The sequence below is a fragment of the Ananas comosus genome, linkage group 22, assembly GCF_001540865.1.
Source record: "Ananas comosus cultivar F153 linkage group 22, ASM154086v1, whole genome shotgun sequence".
Lineage (NCBI taxonomy): Eukaryota > Viridiplantae > Streptophyta > Magnoliopsida > Poales > Bromeliaceae > Ananas > Ananas comosus.
In genome coordinates, this window is record NC_033642.1 from 2,716,339 (window position 1) to 2,737,472 (window position 21,134).

Consider the following 21,134-nt stretch of genomic DNA (forward strand, 5'->3'; position numbering starts at 1 on the left):
ATATATATATATATATATATGTTTACTAATTTACTCTTTTTATGACAAAGAAAAATATTTATCTACTTTTATTGGAGTGGAGCATCTCATAAATATATAAAAAGAAGAAGGCTAATTTGCTATTTCATAGTAGCATAGAGCATGCTTATGTGCCAACGAGATAATAATATTCTCCCCCCCTCTCTCTCTCTCTCTCTCTCTCTTTCTCTCTCTCTCTTTTTAGTAGTACATGTATCTAATGCATGGATCAAACTATACATATACAACATGCATATTCCCAAATTTTCTACTATTCAAAAGTTGTATTCAAATTTCATGTCCCTTTTTTTCTCTTTTTACTTCGACACATCCGACATTTCTTTTTCCTCTTTTAAGATACTTGTCTCCATTTAACATTCCACCCCTCCATTTTTAAATGCTGGTAGGTCACAACGAACACGCACACTTGCTCAAGTCTCAAATATAGAAAAATGTACCTACCAATTAAGAATCTAAGTATCGATTAGTACAGAAGGTATCCACCATACTATATCGTGCTAACAAAATATCAGTATGATACAGTTTTCGTACTAGTGGTACGTATAATCCAAAATCCTTTTCTTTTTTAAATTCATATGCAATTCTCTCAATAAAATTCAAAAGATTTTATGGAGATGCATAACCAATTAGAATATTTTATTGTTAAAGAAAATAAATATTTCATGCCACTATGTGTTGGCACAAATGTATATTTTGTGACCGGCATGCATCGGCACGACTTGGTACGCACCGCAAAAGCAAATTTAGAAAATAAATTTTCAGCACGATTTCGTGCTACCATACTTAAATTCTTACTTCCAATGATTGTGAATTTCTATTTAGATAAAAAGCAATAAAAATTTGTTGACATCCATAAAAGGATTTAAATCTTGACGTCGACGGCAATGGTAACTCAGCTAAAATCACTCTGTTCAGATTCATATCAAATTTAGAAAGAAAGCCGTGAATATTTGTTGACATACCTAAATTGCAAGCAAGGCTTAAAATCCTCATATATATATATATATATATATATATATATATATATATATATATATAGTTGAGTCTAGGTACTCCCAAAAAGTACGAAAGGTTGGTATTTTTGAGTTTTATAACCCTTTGATGGGAGTATGTAGGGTTGAGATGATGGTGGTAGGTGGTGGTAGTGATGGTGTGGAATAGTGTTGATTCAAAGACTATTAGTAATCAAGAAGTAAATCCAGGGCTAGAAACTTAGAAGCACCAAGAGGTTGGTGCTTCTAAAAGTATTCTATCTCAATTATATATATATATATATATATATACTCTAATATGAGGTCGGGTCGGATGCATAATTTGCAAACCCTAACCCACCTATTGAGTCCGATTCTTTAGAATGGATTTTTTTGGCTTGCTCGATTGGGTAGATATATACTGTACTGCTCATTAAACGTGACGGGCTACTATACTCCTCCACACCATCAACACCACCCCCTTCGCCTTTTCCAAAGTTTGTGTGACCTCTCTCGCCTTTTAACTGCTTTTCCTGTATCCGTCCAACGCGGCTTCCCCCGATTTTCGCGGCAGGTGAGTGCGGTGGAGAAAAGCGCTTCTTCTTCGTGTTCTTCCTGTTCTTGTTCTTCTTCTTGCTCTTCTTCTCTCAGCGCCCCCTCCCTCCCCACAAATCGCCATGGACGACCCCTTCATCCGCGGCTACGACCCCTCCGAGCTCGAGATCGCGGCCGAGTTCCTCACCACGTGGCTCCCCTTCCTCTCCAGCGGCCTCTGCGACCCCTGCGCCACCGCACTCCGCCGCCGCATCCTCTCCCTCCGCCCAGGTACCCTAGGGTTTCCGTTTTCCGCCGCTCGGAACCCTTTCTCCCTCTCTAATTGCGCTAGATCTCGCCCTTTCTCAGGTTCCTCCGCTGGCGCCGAGCCCTCTGATCGGATCGCGCCCACGGGGTGGGATTCCGAGTCTCCGAAGGCCCGGATGTCGTGGGCCGACATGGCGCAGGAGGACGAGCTCGAGGAGGAGGAGGCGGAGGCGGAAGGAGAGGAGACGGGGAAGGGGAAGAAGAAGCCGGAGCTGTCGAGGGAGCAGAGGGAGCAGATACGGTTCAAGAATGTCGGGAGGAAGAAGGACTTTGTGTGCCTGGAGAGGGTCAACGGACGGCTTGTGAACATCCTCGCCGGCCTCGAGCTCCACACCGGAGTTTTCAGTGCCGTGGAGCAGAAGAGGATTGTCGATTTCATGTATGAGCTCCAGGAGAAGGGGCGGAACGGCCAGCTTGGAGGTGCGTGCTCAAAATTGGATCTTTAATTGCGTTCTCTAGTTTTATGTTGTTACTGTTTCAAATTGTTTGATCTGGTGCATGCCCAAAATTTGAGCTTTGTTTTCATTTCAAATCTCAATGTTGGTATTGTTCGAATTGTTTGATATGTGATGATCAAGGAAAGAACTCCTAAGCGTGCCATACTGTGCCCCGAGGTGATCAAGGCATTGCCCCCGTACTGTATGGTGCTAACTCCAGGTAGTCATGCCCTTGGGCCATGGCACTAAAGTCTTGGTAATGACGATAATCTTATTACCAATTGGATATTGGTGTAGGATAGTTAAATATTTCAATTTTTTTTTTTTGTTTTCTAGTCCAGAAATGATGGATATATGGGGTAATAAATATAGTTTGTCGGTTCAAATGGGAAGGATGAGAAGAAGCAAACTAATCCAGTTGGATTCACCGACAACATACCAAAGTTAGGCTAGCGATTTCTATTGGATTTTAAACCTGCATGGAGGATTACACTATTCTAGGTTTTAGGGAAGTTTAATTGGAGGAGCATATGTTGTTGAAAAATTAGGAGTTGAATGACAAGTTCAAGGATCTTTGCAGTCTGCTCAAGCCACTTCTTATTGTATATAGGAACAAGTGTAACTACTTGTGTCTTATGTTATGGTATGAACTCTCAACTCTCAGCACAGCCTCATTCCAAAGGACAAGGTCTCTAAATTAAAAAAGTTTAGTAGGATCTACCATATGAACCTTTTTTCTTCTGCTTAATACTATCTTGAGCTATCTCTACTACTAAATTCGTAGGAGCTAGATCTTTCCCATTAACCTCTAGTCATATCCTATATTCATCTTTAGTTCTTCTCCCATAAAATTGTTTCTCCAGGTTTTGACTAATGCAGTCATGTTTTTGCACTACATGTGGTCATATCATCTCAAGCCGGCAAAAACCCCACCGCCGCCTCCCCCCCCTTCGAACTTTTGACTACGAGCTAAGTCGTATTAGGTGCCATGAATATATCTAATTCAATATCATATATTTCCTGTCGAGATTTTATCTATAGATTGAAGTTCAATTTCTCAAGCTGGCACATCTCAGTTAGTAACTATTTTTCTGGACTGAATGAATTATGGGCTTTGGGCCCTCACCATGCAAAGATTTCTTATTGCGAAACTTTCTCAACTTATTGCTTGATCTTGCTCACCAGTTTGGTGATGCTGCTAGTACAAATGTTTCCACAAACTCCATATCTGGCCCTACTAGACCTCAGTAAACTTCTTAGTAAGAGCTCTAGCTTCTCATTAATGACTTTTGTTGCTACAGTGCCTTGCTGCTCTATAAAAGCCTCAATCTTTTCATAAGGCTTGTTTTGACTCTCTGTGGCAGCAAGCTATGAATGAAGAATCGTAGGCTCATGCCCAAACCTATATTTGGAATCTAGTTGATTTGCCTTTGGGGAAATGAATAGTGGGGTGCAAGCAGATCTAGAAGATCAAATCTCAGTTGAAATGGTTCAGTTTAGCAACACAAAGCTGCTTTGTGGCTAAGGGTGTGTTTGCTTCCTTGTAAACCTACCCGGAAAATTTTTTTTCGCTTGAAATGTAATTTTTCGATGTTTGGTTGATCGTCAGAAAATTGTTTTTACAGAATCTAAGAAAACTGGAAGTTCTCGTTTTCCGCTCTCTTAGAGCGGAAAACGAAAACTTCTGCTGAAAAAACGCGGCTCAAGGAGCTTCTCCTGCACGTGGTCCACAAGGTCCAATTCACCTCGTGGACCGTGTGAGAGAGAGTCCACGATGTACCTTGTGGACTATCTCTCTCCTCTTTTATTATATATATATACAGATAATATCAGGGGCAATTTCGTCCAAGTAAAATCCCGTAACAGCCTCCCCAGTGAACAGCTAGCTCTAAATAAAATGTTATATAATATCTTATTTATTTTATATAAAATATGCTATTATATAACATTTTATTTATAAATATTATTTATAAATATATAATAATTTATTTTACAGTATTAAATATATACTATTATATATTATATTACATACTTATTGTATAATAATATATTTATAAATATAAACTATAAATAATAATATATGTAGTATGGTAATTATTATATATCAATAATATATAATAATATAGTATGGGAGAAAATACATAAAATAGTTTTTTATTTATATCTTTTCCTTTCAACCAAACAACCGTGATGAAAAACTATTTTTCTTTTCCTACAAACCAAATACTAAAGAGCGTAAAGTTTGTTTTCCTCCAAAAATTTTTTTTCCACTGAATTTTTTTTTTTCACAGTTTTATGTGGAACCAAACAGCCCCTAAAGGATTTTCTCAAGAGTATGGAATTGACTATGATTTGCTTCCATTGCTCGAATCACATCTGTTCACTAATTAATAGCAATTATTCCTATTCGACACTAGTAGCTCTTCCAAATGGATGTCAAAAATACATTTCTCAATGAACATCTATTAGGCGAATATACATCCAGCCTCTTTCTATGTAATCATCCACCACACAAAGACTGCTGTCTTCATCAGGGCGTACATGTCCTCAAACAGACTCCCAGAGCAAGGTATTCCACATTCCGTGGTTTTATTAGTCAACCTGGTTTTATTACTCAACTCGAATTTATCTCATGTCCCCTTTATGCTGCAGTCGTCATCAAACAAACTAAGATTGGTACAACATTACTTCTTTACGTCGATGGCATAATTATCACAATCAATGATTATCGGGGATTCACAACTAAAGCAGTTCTTGAATTGTCATTTTGAGAAGAACCTTGGACCTCTTAGTTATTTCCTAGCTCTTAAGGTTTCTTCAACACACGATGGATATTATTACTCGCTTCTACAACCCAACTATGCTTCGGACCTTCTATCTTGACTGGGACTATTAAAACAATTGTCAAACTTCATGCAATTGACAATGAACCACTTCATGGCTCCACTCTTTATAGATGACTCTTTGGCAAACTTATTTACTTGACGATTAAATGCCTTTATAATTATATTCTATGTTATCTGCATTGTAAATCTGTTCATGTCTGCAGTCTGCACCACTATTCGGAACATTTTATCATCGTGATTTGAATTCTAAGATACGGTAAGGGGACATTGTCACATTACTCGCATTTCTTATCTTATTCTTTTCTTGATCTTCAGGCCTTCTGAGCTATTGATTGGTTGGAGATCCTACCTGTCGACAGTTGTTGCATTACTGTTTTGTTCTTTCTTTGAAAGTTCTCTTGATTTCTTGGTGAATCAAGAAATAAACAATTACCCCTTAATCTAGCACAGAATTCGAGCATTATGCACTTCCTAACACCATGTCAGAGTTGCTCTTGTTGCATTGGTAACTAAGAATATGGTATTTCACATCCTACCATCACTCCAATTTATTGTGATAATAGTATTGCAAATCATATTGTGCATACGAGTTCTCAAAGCATGTTTAAATGTTTGCACTTTGTTGGACATCACCGACAGCAGAAGGCATTGTCTCTTGAGTATCTTCTGCAAATAAGATAGCGTGCATGTTTACTAAAACTCATCCACTATGGTGCTACCCCACTCTTATCGAAAATCAAGTTTTCCATACCCACCTTGACTTTTAAGTAATATTCAATGTTGTATATTTTATATTTGGAATGGCAAGTATGTTACTAACTTCTCAAGCCATTTGGGTTGGGCCGTTGTTAAGAACTAGTATTCTTATTAGTGGACTACTAATGGTTATCATCATAGAAATGAAAGTATTTCATAACTCATGATAATCTAGTATTCCTACCACCTAGGAATCTACAATGACTCTGCTACTTCATTAACCTTTTATAACTACCCAACTTTAGTTGAATGGTAATGATTTGAATATTTTCAATATAAAATGTGGAGGACTACCAGAATATTAGAAACCGTGAACCAAATGGGCCGTTAAGGGAATGCTAATATAACATTGGTTATTGGGCATTAGTATATGCCTTATAGGCCCCATATATCTTGTCCAATGTTTTTTTTTTTTTTTAAACTATGTTGGTCTGCGGGTGGTTCACCATTCATATACTGCATATGCGGTATATGGGTGCATATGCGGGCGCACATGCCGTTTAGCTATTTTTTTATATATATATATATATAGAGAGAGAGAGAGAGAGAGAGAGCTACAATGCTATTAATAGCACCAAGCACTTGGTGCTACCAAGTTTTTTGTTGTTAGATCTACCCCTTTGACCATATCCACCTCTTAGATCATATTATTCCACCAACCATCCATTGAACCCTAGGGACCACTATCATCCTAACTGCACATCCTTTCATCCAAGAGCCTAAAACTTAATAGCACCATTGACTTGGTGCTATTAATAGTACTCTACTCTCTCTCTATATATAGAGTTGAGCTGGAATGCTATCGGTAGCAAACTGGCTCCGTTGCCACCCATTTATTTTCGATGATGAAGCCTCCAAATCGACGATCGGTACCGTTGAACATGATTTATATCACTTGAAGAATCTAGAAACTAAATTTCATGCTTTTCCGATATTATTCTCTTGTCCATCAAGTGGACACAAAAATGAACGGCTGGAAATGAATATCCTCTAAAAGTAATGATACGAATCTTGTAATCAAGATCGAGAGTATAGATCTTGTTCTAAATAGTTCAAAGAATTTTCTAACCAAAATTCAATTGATTTGGATATCTTTACACTGTTAAACAAAAAAACGCCTCATATCGACCATAAAATTATAAATTTTGAAACTCTCTGATCATTAGGTCAGTAATATTGAAAAGATTTGAAATTTGGTTTCTAAATACTTCAAGTGGTATAGATCATATTCAACGGTGCCGATCGTCAATTTGGAGGCTCTATCATCGAAAACAAATGGGTGGCAATGGAGCCCGTTTGCTACTGATAGTATTCCAGCTCGACTATATATATATATATAGTTCGGCTACTATACTATTGTGAGTACGATTGCCTTTGTACTCATAAGTTGTTTTTTATGATAGAGCTTTCGAATTGACGATCCATATCGTTAAATATTTTGTAAAGCATTTAAAACTTCTAAAAATCAAATTTTATAATTTTTTGACATCATTTACCTTACGATCAAAAGATCTCAAAATTGACAATTTTTAATGACGGGTATGGGATACTTGCTAGTTTAACGGTGTAAAAGAATTGGAATCAATTGATTTTTGATAGAAAATTCTATTCATTATCTAGATAAAGATCAATAACTCTGATCTTAAATTGAAGGATCCGATCATCCATTTTAGGACGTCGTTCGATTTTGTCAGTTCATTTTATGCCCGCTTGATAGACTTTATTATGATTTCGAAAAATTACGGAATTTATTTTTTAGAAGTTTCAAATACTCTAGATCATATTTAACAGAGTGGATTGTCGACTCGGAAGCTCCATCATCGAAAACCACTTACAAGTACGAAAGACTATACTCATAAGAGTATAGTAGCCCTGGCTGATCGGATCCTTCAATTTAAGATCGGAGTTGTTGATCTTTATCTAGGTAGTGAATAAAATTTTCTATTAAAAATTCAACTCACTCCAATTCGTTTACAGTGTTAAATTAGCAAGTATCCCATACCGGCCGTACAAAATTGTCAATTTTGTGACCTTTTAATCGTAAGGTTAATGATGCTGAAAAATTATGAAATTTGATTTCTAGAAGTTTTTAATGCTCTAGATAATGTTTAACGGTATGGATCATCGATTTGGAAGCTCTATCATCGAAAACGATTTATGAGTACGAGGGCGATCGTACTCATAACTCTCTCCCGNACAACTTGGTAGTACAGAGATCTCCGTGCTACCGATAGTATACCAGCCTCTCTCTCTCTCTCTCTATATATATATATATATATATACATCATGTGCTTGCTGCTTTTACAAGTACTATAGCCAAACTCTCTCTCTCTCTCTCTCTCTCTATATATATATATATATATATATATATATATATATAGTTGAGCTAGAATACTTTTAGTAGCAAACGGGTTCCGTTGCCATCCATTTGTTTTCGATAATGGAGCCTCCAAATCGACGATCGACACTGTTGAATATGATCTATACCACTTGAAGTATCTGGAAACCAAATTTCAAATCTTTTTGACATCATTGACCTAATGATCAAAGGGTTTCAAAATTTGTAACTGTAATGATCGATATGAGGCATTTTCTAGTTTAACGATGTAAAGATATCCAAATCAATTGAATTTTGGCTAGAAAATTCTTTAAACTATTTAGAACAAGATCTATACTCTTGATCTTGATTACAAGACTCCTATCATCATTTTTTAAAGAATATCCAAATCAATTGAATTTTGGCTAGAAAATTCTTTAAACTATTTAGAATAAGATCTATACTCTTGATCTTGATTACAAGATTCCTATCATCACGTTTTAGAGGATATTCATTTTCAGCTCTTTATTTTTGTGTCGACTTGATGGACAAGAGAATAATATCGAAAAAGTATGAAATTTGGTTTCTAAATGCCTCAAGTGGTATAGATCATGTTCAAGGGTACCGATCGTCGATTTGGAGGCTCCATCATCGAAAACAAATATATATAGAGTGAGGCCGGTATGCTTCTGGAAGCACGGAGCCCTCTGTACTTTCAAGTCATTTTCGATGTTGGGACTTTCGAATCGATGATCAGCTCTGTTAGACTTGATCTAGAGTATTTGAAGTACCTAGAAAATAAATTTCGTAATTTTTCGATATCATTTGCCTAGTGATCGAAGGGGCTCAAAATCAATAATTTTAATGGTCGTGGTGAGCCGTTTGCAAGTTTAATGGTGTAGAAATATCCAAATCACGTAAAATTTTGATAGAAAATTCTTTATACTATATAAAACAAGATCAATATCTTTGATCTAAAATTTAAATGTCATATCATCATATTATGTAAGATTTTTATTTTTAGCCGTTGATTTTGAGCCCTTTCAATCACTAGGCAAATGATATCAGAATATTGTGAAATTTATTTTTTAGTTACTTCAAATACTCTAGATTAAGTCTAACGGAGCAGATCGTCGATTCGAAAGTCCCAACATCGAAAATGATTTGGAAGCATGGAGGGCTCCGTGCTTTCAGAAGCATACCGGCCTCACTCTATATATATATATATATATAGAGAGAGAGAGAGAGAGAGAGAGAGAGAGAGAGAGAGAGAGGAGTGATGTGCTCTTAGGAGCACGGAGGCCTCCGTGCTCCTGAGTCGTTTTCGATGATAGAATTTCCGAATTGACGATCGGCTTCGTTATACTTGATCTAGCGTATTTGAAGTATCTAGAAAATAATTTTTGCAATTTTTCGATATTATTTACCTAGTGATCGAAAGGGTTCAAAATTCATAATTTTTAATTGTTGATTTCTGTCGTTTTTAAGTTTAACGGTGTAGAAGTATTCAAATCAGATGAAATTTTGATACAAAATTCTTTATACTATCTACAGCAGGATCAATATCTCTGATCGAAAATTTTAATGCTATATCACCACTTTTTATGGGATTTTTATTTTCAGCCGTTGATGTTAAAGCCTTTTGATTGGTAGGTAAATGATATCGAAAAACCGCAAAAATTATTTTCTAGAAACTTCAAATACGCTAGATCAAGTCTAACGGAGCTGATCGTTGATTCAAAAATTTCCTCATCGAAAACGGCTCAGGAGCATGGAGGCCTCCGAGCTCCTAAGAGCACAACAGTCCTGGTCTATATATATATATATATATATATATATATATATATAGGCTAGGGCTAGTATACTTTTATGAGTATAGAGCCTCTTATACTCATAAGTTGTTTTCAATGATGGAGCTTCCGAATCGACGATCCACTCCGTTAAGTATGATCTAAAGTATTTGAAACTTCTAGAAAATAAATTTCTTTAATTTTGCGAAATCATACTAAAGTTCATCAAGCGGGTATAAAATGAACGGTCAAAATCGAACGACGTCTTAAAAATGGATGTTAAGATCCGTCAATTTAAGATCGAAGCTATTGATCTTTATCTATGTAGTGAATAGAATTTTCTATCCAAAATTCAACCGATTTCGATTCTTTTACACCGTTAAACTAGCAAATATTCCATACCGGCTGTTAAAAAATGTCAATTTTGTGACCTTTTGATCGTAAGGTAAATGATGTTGAAAAATTATAAAATTTGATTTCTAGACGTTTTAAATACTCTAGATAACGTTTAACGGTGTGGATCGTTGATTCGGAACCTCTATCATCGAAAATAACTTATGAGTACGAGAGCGATCGTACTCATAAGAGTATAGTAGCCAGACTCTCTCTCTCTCTCTCTATATATATATAAGTCTGGCTAGGGTGCTTCTAATAGCACCAAACATTTGGTGCTACCAAGTTTTCCACCGTTAGAGTTACTCCTTTTGACAATTTTCATCCGTTAGATTATACTATTCAACCAACCATCCACTCAACCTTAGGGGACCATTATCATCCTAACCGCACATCCAAGGGCTGAAACCTAATAGCACCAATGACTTGGTTTAGCTATTAGAAGCATTCCAGCCTAATTCTCTCTCTCTCTCTCTCTATATATATATGTGTGTGTGTGTGTGTGTGTGTGTGTGTGTGTAGATACATACACACATACATATAATTGCAAAAAAATATATAATTCTTCTCCTCAAGTTAGAAATAAATAGATCTACTAAACTTTAGCTAAAAACGCATGATGAGTATGAATTTTTTACATAAGTGGTTATCCGCAATGTTTATTATCCAATGAATCAATATAATTAAATATCTAATGACATATACCAATTATAAAGTATACGCGGACACTTACATATATAATCATTATACAGGAATAACTAATGTTTATTCTTCTTTCTCCTTCAAATGGTGTTAGTTTGATCTCAAGTGGATATTGGTATGAATATGGCTAAAGCCAGATCCAATATCCACAAACAAATTGTATGGGCTTTAACCAATATGTGGTAGCATATGTTGTCTATGCGGTCACATATGTTGTGGTCCGAATATGAGGCTGCATATTCAGACAACAGCATATTGGTTGCCTAAACAATATGCGGTGTGGTTCATTTTCTGCATCACATGTGCGGCCACATAAAGTGCATTCGTATCCTTATTCGTAGTGCCTTATTTTTATGGACATGTGTGTTTAAGAGACTGCACATTATGTAACATAACTACGGGTGTAATGAGCTGAGCTCGAGCAGCCAGCCTCAACTTGGCTCGGCTCAAATAAGATTAAGTAGGAGCTCGAGCTAGAGAGCTCCCAGCTTGAGACCAGCTCATCAATTAATCGAACTAGCTCGACCTCATCAGACTAGCTCATCAACGTTGATTGAGCAGTGGGAGTGACGTGCGAATTCACAATAAACAATCAAGGAAGAAAGAGAAAAAGTCGAGAGAAAAAGTCGGGTGTTGAACCCCAACTAGTAGAAGGAGAATCAAAACGTTTACCACTACACTAACACCCCATCCTGCACTATTTGAGGCTATTAATTATGTATAAAAGAAAATTACACACCATATTGCGCGGTTCAAGTGGTCCTGTAGCATGCGGTGGTCATATTCAAATGCGCTAGCTAAGAGAACTTCTTAGGTTAGGTAGGGTAATATTGGCTGGCTGACTATGGGGAAGTGGAGATGGACAGCATACAGTTTTTGCGTAGAGGTCCAAGGATTTTACATGGGGATTTCATCTATGCCCCTTCAGCGTCTTTCTCTCACTTCACACCCTAACCGAACAATTCTTCCTATAGTCATGGTAACCATTTTGTTATCACCGCTACAGACTGCTTCACCAAGTGGCTTGAAGCAAGACCAATGACCTTAACCGATTGGAAGTGGCATGCTTAATCTACACTCATCTTATTTATTCTATAGATTAGATAAAGCCGATGGAAAGAGATGCAACCGGGCTTTAGGATTACTCAGTCTTGGAGCAACCCTCCGCGGTCATGCTGAGGAAAAAAAAAAGCTTCTTCGAGTCAAGCTCGAGTGAGCTGAGTGCAGCTTGAGCTTCGCTCATTTAGCCGCACAAGCTTTAGTGTTGTCTCGAACTCGGCTCATTTAATACATGAGTCCTATTGAGCTGAGCCAAAAATTAGTCAATTTTGAGCAGCTTGTCAATCCTTGAGCTTTTTTGACGCCCTTGAGCATAATATTCAAGATGCACAAGTTTTCTTTTCCACCTTTTTCCTTCTCCTCTATTATACTAGATGTGACCAGTGATGTGTGAAGACTTTTGGTTCAATTGGGACTGAAGAATAATATAAATGCAATTGTAGTGCAATACAAAGAAGAAAGGTTCATATTTATATATAATTAGGTTGTTTGTGAGATATCGAGTCTACAAACATGTGGTACTGTCCTGTTTAATTGCAAATGGGTCCCAGCAAACCTGCATGTGTTTGATGGACACAATGGAAAAGGAAAAAAAAGAATAAATTACTAAAAATAATTTTAAATTACAAAAAATTGGTTATGCATGAGATTCCTATATTAGAACAAAATAAATAGAGATTGCATAGAGAGATAATTATAACGATTTTGGTTAGTGATAGTTATGTAAGTGAAATAATGTGGGAAGAAACTTACCTAATGCACAGTAATTGAGAAAAATGAAGAAAATATATGTTTTACTAATTAGTACGAAAGTAATGTAGTCTTATTTAGAGGAATTAAATATTTATTAAGTATAAGGTATAAAATGCTAGTAGTTACCATCAGAAGTAACATTAGTGGAAAATATTTCACTTACTAAACTATACTTTATTTTGTTATTAATGAGCTTAGGTTGGCTTCATTCGTGACTATTCTGATCAAACTAGAGTAAAAAGTGAGAAGTTAAATTACTAAAGAATGATTTGTTAAATTAGTTAAATCAGTCAAGTTGTGTTAAAATGACTTTTATTAGTTACTGTTAGGTAGTTTAATGAGACATGACATGGCAAGTACTGGTTCAATCTTTAATAGGGAATCCAAAAATCTTTATTGTTATCCAATAAACGACCAGAAAAAGGGGAAAAGTGTCAACTTAATATACTGATGTATTTACATATAGCTAATTAAGGTAAATTAATTAAGTTGCATTTGGCCTTTTATTAGTTGTCATTAGGATGTACTATGAATGTTGCAAGCATTGGTTCAATCTTAAATAAATCATTGAAAATAATTTATATAGAATCTTTAGTCTTGTGCAATTCATGAAATTTGAAAAGAAGAAAGTATCTATTTGTCTTTCTGTTTGTGTGTGCATGCATGAGCGTGTGTGTGTGTTTGTATACAGAGCTGGAACTTAATTCTTTGGAGGGCGAAGTACACAAAGATAATTAAGTTTACTATTCGAAACTACGTAGTATTATCAATTAAAACCTAAATGCATATTTTGATTGAATTGCATGAATTCAAAAGATGAATATGTATGTAGTGGGAGAATATTATACATGCTAGAGGTAGTAAAATTTTTATGTTTGCAAAAGATGTAGCTTGCTTTTGATAGTCTATAGAAAAATGTTAAACTGACAGAGATCTAAGGACAGAAGACATCTACCAGGATTGTGCTTCTGAGAATTTCATAGACATCCACATATAATTGGTGTAAGAATAAAATAAAAAAGTAGAAATCCTTTTATATATGAACTTGAAAACAAACAAGGCAGCTAGCAATACTATTCTTTAAGGGGACTATGGAGCTTGCGTGCATAAGAGACCAGACATGGGAATATCAGCTTTTATTATGTTCTTTTGACGCTAAAATGTGTTTGGATGTATATGTGCATGTATGCTCATAAATTTAAAGTCTCCATGAGGTGCTGGAGTCCAACCTTGAGGGATCAAAGAGAGATCACAGGCCATAAAGGAATGGAGGTTTATTTGTTTGCATGTAGAGAGATGAATCAAGAATATAGGGGCTATGTTTCGTACTGGTATTAAAAGATTTGCTTGTATATGCACATGAGAAAAGATATTCTTAGTTTCTTTGTCGTTTGTGACACGTGAAAATGCAGGATGATGAAAATGTCAAGTTAATTGATGAATATGGAAATTTTGGTAAGTGTTGGAGTTCCAATCTTCAGGGAATAAAAAAAAAGAGATCATAAAGGCACTGTAAAGGAGTAAAAAAGTAACAATATTAAGAGAGACAAGTCAATAATTTGGGGTCTGGGGTTGAGGTTTATTAAAAGCCAAATTCGATAAAACACATGCCAACTTTGAAGTTCCAAGCTCTCTATGGAATGTTTGGATTTGGTGTATATCTTACTTTGTTTACTATCTTTATGTAAACATCACCAAATAGACTTTATGTTCGTCTACCTGTAGAGCGCACATACTCAGAACCGGATAAATGGATGCGAGGCAAAGGACGAGTGACCATCCAGTTTGGATGCTGTTATAATTATGCTAAGGTATCTCATTGGGCATCTTGATTTTGTTTTTTGTTTATGTTATATTTAAATTAAAAAAAACGGAGGAAGAAAAAAAAAGGAAAACTAAAATGTTTGATGGCAGGATAAGGAAGGAAACCTACCAGGCATCCTTCGGCATGTTGTAGCTGATCCGATACCTGATCTTTTCAAAGTGATAATAAGGAGGTTGATCCGGTGGCATGTGCTGCCCCCTGCATGTATACCTGATAGTTGTATTGTCAACATCTACGAGCCAGGAGATTGCATACCGCCTCATATTGACAGCCATGATTTCGTTCGGCCTTTTTGTACTGTTTCGTTTCTTAGCGAGTGCAATATACTCTTTGGATCCAATCTAAAGATTGCAGGGCCTGGCGAGTTTACTGGTTCATCTGCAATTCCGTTACCTGTTGGGTATGTTAGTTTGAATATCAGATCATTCATCTGTTTTCCATTCATATTATCTATGCTGTTATTGGATGTTGACACTAATATGTTCAATTTCATGTTGGTTGAATCAAAGTTGTCTATAATGTTTTGTAGTTTCCTTGATTTTCTGATTGTGTATCAAATATATAATTTGAACCTGTAGAATGGTCTCGATGGCTTTCTTTCAGGCCATATCTTCATATGCAAAATTTTCTTGTGTAGCGTAATTGAAAGTTAAAATGATTCTCATTCTGTATAGGTCTGTGTTGGTCATGAATGGCAATGGAGCTGATTTAGCAAAGCATTGTGTGCCAGCAGTCCCAACCAAAAGGTACAAATTAATCCACACGCTGAATATTCTGTTATTTTGAGTCTTTGACTTAGTTCTAAATTCTGTACACGAACATTGTAAAACTACAGGATATCTATTACCTTCAGAAAGATGGATGAAACAAAGCGTCCTATTGAGTTCATACCCGAACCAGATTTGCAGAACATTGTTCCACTTCCTTATGATTCAGGTGTGAATGAATCACCACTGCATGGTGACAAGGGCACAACATCTGCAGTTCAGGACAAACGCGAAGGTAAAAATTACAAAGCGAGGAGATCCAGAGGGAGGAGTGGTCCGAGACGTGACCAGAGGTTTCAGGAACGCCAACCAGTTCTACATGATCAAATCGCTCCAACAGAGAAATCGCCTCTCCCAAGAATGGATGGCCAACACGCTATGACTGGTGATACTGCAGAGAGAGGAAGAGACCTAGCTGAGAATTCAATAGAATCTGAGTCTAAATCAGATTCGCAAGGCACCCAATTGCATCGTTGTGACGGAGATGAGCACATAAAATGGTCAACACAGGGAAGGCGGTTTGAAGAAGGGACAGGTAGCGTGGAAGATAATAGGCAATATGCTGATAGGAGAGTGCGGATCGACCAGAGGAATATTATTGTTAGCCGCAACTTCAACCAGGGAGAGCAAGCAGAGAATCGCACTTCTGAACCAACCGGCATTTCTGGCATTCATGTTTGAACCCTCTACAACCCCCGTAGAAGGGGCAGAGTATGACGCTAGCGTGACGACCTGCAAGATTTGCCATCATTTTCTTCTGGTGATTGAGACAGTTGATTGGTCAAGAGAGATCTCCATGTAAAGCAAGGTGTGCTGTTACTGCATTGTCGACAAAATATCTGTTCGTATCCCTAACTATATAGTGCTAGTATATTTGCAACTATAGGCAAGAGTTGGTCTTCTGTTACTGAAAATGGTTTATCTATTCCTATGAGTGAATTTGGCGGCAGTTTCAAGTTTATTAGCGCACTCAAATGCTTTAATAAATTTCATGGCCGCTGGCACCTAATTCTCTGATTTCTCTCTTTTGATGCATTGCCAGGGAAGCTTGTGAGAAGCGAATGCAAAATCATCATTTGTCTGAGAGAATTGTAACCTCGCGCTGTTTAGCATGCTTTGTGCTACCTGCTGCTGTTAATAATGACTCCTCTTACTTCAATCCTTGATGATTATAATATGAAAATGCTTTAGCAAAATTGTACTGTAATTATCGGTCTCTCCATTGTTAATTTTGTCTTAGTCTTTGCTTTTTTTTTTTTTTTTTTTTTTTTTTTTTTTTTTTTTTTTTTTTTTTTTTTCCCTCTACTGTTGGTTTGGTGGTTAAAAAGTTCGTGATATCAAACTGGTGGTGATGTTAGGTCTTTTAGTTATTGTGACAATAATTAGGTAAATATGTACATGGAACCCCCTCTATTATTGGCAACTTTGGAAAAGACATTTAACTCTTTTGCTCTGGATGGGCTGTACCTCAACTCTTTGTTTAGGGGCTGTTTGTTTGTAAGATTTTGAGAATGTTGTATATTTTATAGGGAAAACTTTGAGGACCACCCATGTGATTTTGCACTTTCTCACTTTGGTACCCTGTGGTTTAAAGTGTATCGATTTAGTACTCTGTGATTTTTTTTTTCTCTTTTTATTATTCCTTCATTAATTTTTTTCGTTAAATCAGTGATAAAATTAAAACTAAAAGGCATTAAAGTGAATATTCGATAAATCCAAGTGGGGTATTTGAAGTTTTTTGTATATAATTGAACGAAATGTTAACGGAGGAGCTGACGGAAATTAAAAAAGGAATTCTTAGGATATTAAATTGATACATTTTAAACCACATGATACTAAAGTTAGAAAATGCGAAACCATATGGGTGGTATTTGAAGTTTGCCTTATTTTATATTTGGAATGGTAGGTTTGTTATTAGCTTATCAAGTCATTTGGATGTGGAGATTGTTAAGAACTAGTATGTTGTTACTAATTGATTGCCAATGATTTTTATCAACCATAAAAATAATAATGCTTCATAATTTATGATAATCTTGTATTTCTATCGTTTAAAAGTTTACAATTATTTTATTATTTTATTAACACTTTTTATAACTAACAAACTTGAGTTGAATGGCAATAACTTGAATACCGCGAGAACCAGTCCATTCCTAGCATGAAGTTAAAGCCCTCCATCTGTCTCAACACCAAGAAAACCACCGGCATGATCAATTGTCTATCCACAACGGACAGATTATAGTCGAAACTTGAACCCACTGAGTGCTCGCGGTGTCTAGGATGCTAATCCTATGGGTAGTGGCAAATGTCCTACTGATGAATGAATTCGATGCACTCATATCGAACAATGTCTTGCATCTTACATTGTTAAGTAAACTTATACCTCCCACGACATCATAGTCTTTTAGCTTGTCCTCTACCTAAGTGGCAAAAATTCGCCCACTCGGTGTCTGCTGTGATCCCTCGTGCTGTTGAGAAGCAGGGTCACCCGCTCTAAGAACTGGCAAATGGCATCCCCGAATATTGTCTCAGAGCAGATGAAACTGAAACTGAAGACGAGACTAGTAATGCGCCCTTATAGCAGTTGACTACCAGATGGCCTGGTTGGCCACACCTGTAGCATCTCATCTTTTGCTCCTCGCATCGCTGTGCCTGATGCACTCCTCTACAAATCAATCACCGATCTCGAGACCGGGGAGCATATGACCATAGGATTGTGACTATGGGTGCAGGTGCTTAGGGGGGCAATTGGAGCTATGTTGAACATAGAGCCACCCGAGGATCACTTTTTGTCTGCCTTTCACTTTCAAAGGCCTTGCACTCCCAGCGCATGACAACCTTCCCGTGCTCCAACAATCATGCGTGGTCCACACCGCTGAGATGGTCCGTAGATCGGGTAGCTGGATCTTTGCGTAGATGCTCGATCGAAGGCCCCGCTCGAAACATCGAGCCTTATCCGCCTTATCCTACACCACAAACAAAATACAGCTTACAATGTAGGAGAACTCCTACTTATACTCTTGCACCGTGCGGTTCCTCTTCTCACGCCTCGAGACCACCAATTGGGCCTGCTCGGGCACGTGCAACAAACCCGTTGAATAGACAAAGCTTTTCCTACCCGCAAGAAGCGGAATTACATATCAACCTGTACAGTCATACACCATATGGATACATGTAATATCAGAGTACAACTACTAATTCGAAACATTCAACTTTAAACAATTTATAATGTATGTAATATTAGAGTAAAACATTCAACTTTAAACAATTTGTAATGTCTACCACCACTAGAAATTATTTCACAAATTTAAACTTCATTAGAGTTTAAGTATTTGATCCCACAATAATACAATATTCATTGTACAAAATAAAGGGGTATATCTAGATCTCTCTTTAGGTCCACTATTCTCTGACACCTTTGTCGTGGTCACAAGGCTCACTAGCAATCGTAGGCTCTGAAAAAGAGTAAACAACAAAAAGATGAGAACAACAAATAATACTCTACACTCACTCAGTACAAAGGAGGCATTAGCAGAATAGATAATGATAACAATAAATATTTCTATACTAGAAATGTGGTAATTAAATTTTATAACTACAATGCCTCAAGTATACAAGATACCACTATGCTACTATATTGTAGGTTACAAGTTTACCCAAATTGCCACATGTCTCTAACCATCTATTTAGTTGATTCCATTCCACATTACACCTCATAGAGAGCCAAGGGAGATTATACTACTCTCTAATCGGTTAACACACAATACCTAATGGAAAGTCGAGGGAGATCCTACTACCTGTCAATCGGTAGGCACTTCGAGTCGAGGAAGATCATCCCTCAAAATACCACATATGGAGTCAAGAGGATCGACACTCCAATATAATGTAGGAGTCGAGAATGATTGGCCCTCCCAATGCATACGAGGGAGTCGATGGTAATCATCCCTTCCAATGCATACAACGGGCTTCAGGTGCCCGCTCGACAATTTGGGCGTTTGAATAAAAGATGTACAGTGCTAATTTTACGTAATTGCGCCCAAAAGTTGTTTCAGGCGCCTGCTTGTTTTGCCTACTTTTAATTTAGGTGTCCGCAGGATATTTCGAGCGTCCGAAAGGTAAACTTCTCGCACGAAGGATTCTCCCAGAAAACTAGATTCGAAACCCTTTCGGATACCCACTTTGAACCTATTGGCTTAAATAGGCCAGCATCCTGCCCTGTGGCGGGAGGCCATGCGGGTCGAGTCATGTTCGAAATGGCGTGAGGCTGGGTTGGGCCGAGTCGTGTTCGAAGTGGCGTGAGGCTGAGTGGGCCGAGTCACAATTGAGATCCGTGGACGCTGTATCTGTACGCTTTAAGTGAATTGGTTGCGTATTTCTAACAGCTCGAGCTTTTGGGATTAATGGTCAGCGCCAACGATCCGACAAGTGGTATCAGAGCCAGTGGTCATGGGTTCGATTTCCGCATGCTGCAAATGTGTGCAGATGCTGGAGGGGGGATTTTTGGCTTAAATGGGCCAGCATCCTGCCTTGTGGCGGGAGGCCATGTGGGCCGAGTCATGTTCGAAATGGCTTGAGGCTGGGTTGGGCCGAGTCATGTTCGAAGTGACGTGAGGCTGAGTGGGCCGAGTCACAATTGAGACCCGTGGACGCTGTATCTATATGCTTTAAGTGAATTGGTTGTGTATTTCTAACAGCTCAAGCTTTTGAGATTAATGGTCAGCGACAACGATTCGACAGAACCGTCCGAAAGAAATTACGGGCACTCGCACGACATTTTGGTGTCTTAATCCACTATCTAGCAGAACCCACTCTCTGGTTGGGAGTCTAAAAATCATCTGGGCACCCACAAAGAGGGTTCGAATGAATATCCGGGCATTCGTATTGCATTCTGCACATTCGAATCTCGAATTCCCGCAACTTAGGTCTTTTGATAAGCGTTTGAATGATCAAGCACTGATAGACTCTCCGAAACCATATCTAGGCACTCGAATTCCTATTCTGGGCTCGAACTCTAATTCCAGAAATTTGAACCACTGTTTTGATCCGAATTAATTTTTGTTTGAACCAAACTCAGTCTAAACACCTCAAAACTTATTTTAATCATGTATAGCATGACATAATACTTATTTTATTAATTTAGCCAAAGTTCGATCCATTATATATCTCTTTTTCTTTAAAAATCTGTTTGCGAAACTAAAATCAACACGTAACACCTATTACCCGAATAAGTGAGGAAAATACTCCCGCATGTGCCTTCGAGCTTTTAAGTAGCTTCTTTCTCCTCGTGGTTGCTCCATAGCATTTTCACATCGGTTATGGAGCGATTCTGCAAAATTTTCTCTTGTCGGTTGAGGATGCTCATTGGATACTCATCATAACTTAGATTCTTCCGTAAGTCCAATAGCATATAACAGGTAATATGAGTTGGATCGGATACATACTTATAAAGTAGAGACACATGGAACACGTTATGTACTCCTGCCAAACTTGGGGGTACTGCAACTTGATACGCCACCGGGCCTATCCACTCCAACACCTCAAAGGGTCTAATAGTTCAGGGACTTAGTTTTCTCCATATTTTGAATCGCTTCACACCCTTTATAGGAGAGACTTTCAATAGC

At 37.4% G+C, this 21,134-nt stretch overlaps 1 protein-coding gene across 2 annotated transcripts; it reads left to right on the forward strand.

The window, feature by feature from the left end:
• Positions 1,463-17,087, forward strand: LOC109727393. Of its 2 annotated transcripts, XR_002220763.1 has the most exons (8): positions 1,463-1,540; positions 1,623-1,835; positions 1,914-2,291; positions 14,650-14,735; positions 14,839-15,149; positions 15,424-15,495; positions 15,585-16,324; positions 16,559-17,087. XR_002220763.1 is itself a non-coding variant. In XM_020257511.1 (7 exons), the coding sequence occupies exons 2-7, from the start codon at positions 1,688-1,690 to the stop codon at positions 16,195-16,197; spliced, it is 1,608 nt and encodes a 535-aa protein (XP_020113100.1). In that variant the 5' UTR covers positions 1,463-1,540; positions 1,623-1,687; the 3' UTR covers positions 16,198-16,533. The 2 variants fall into 2 exon arrangements, 1 of the variants encoding a protein (XP_020113100.1); XM_020257511.1 differs by lacking the exon at positions 16,559-17,087 and having other exon boundaries at positions 15,585-16,533.

Excerpts from the sequence above, each read along its gene's own strand:
- LOC109727393 (XM_020257511.1), top strand. The coding sequence starts at position 1,688 with ATGGACGACCCCTTCATCCGCGGCTACGACCCCTCCGAGCTCGAGATC. Across the intron at positions 2,292-14,649 it reads GCGGAACGGCCAGCTTGGAG|AGCGCACATACTCAGAACCG; the intron begins GTGCGTGCTCAA and ends GTCTACCTGTAG. Across the intron at positions 15,496-15,584 it reads CCAGCAGTCCCAACCAAAAG|GATATCTATTACCTTCAGAA; the intron begins GTACAAATTAAT and ends GTAAAACTACAG.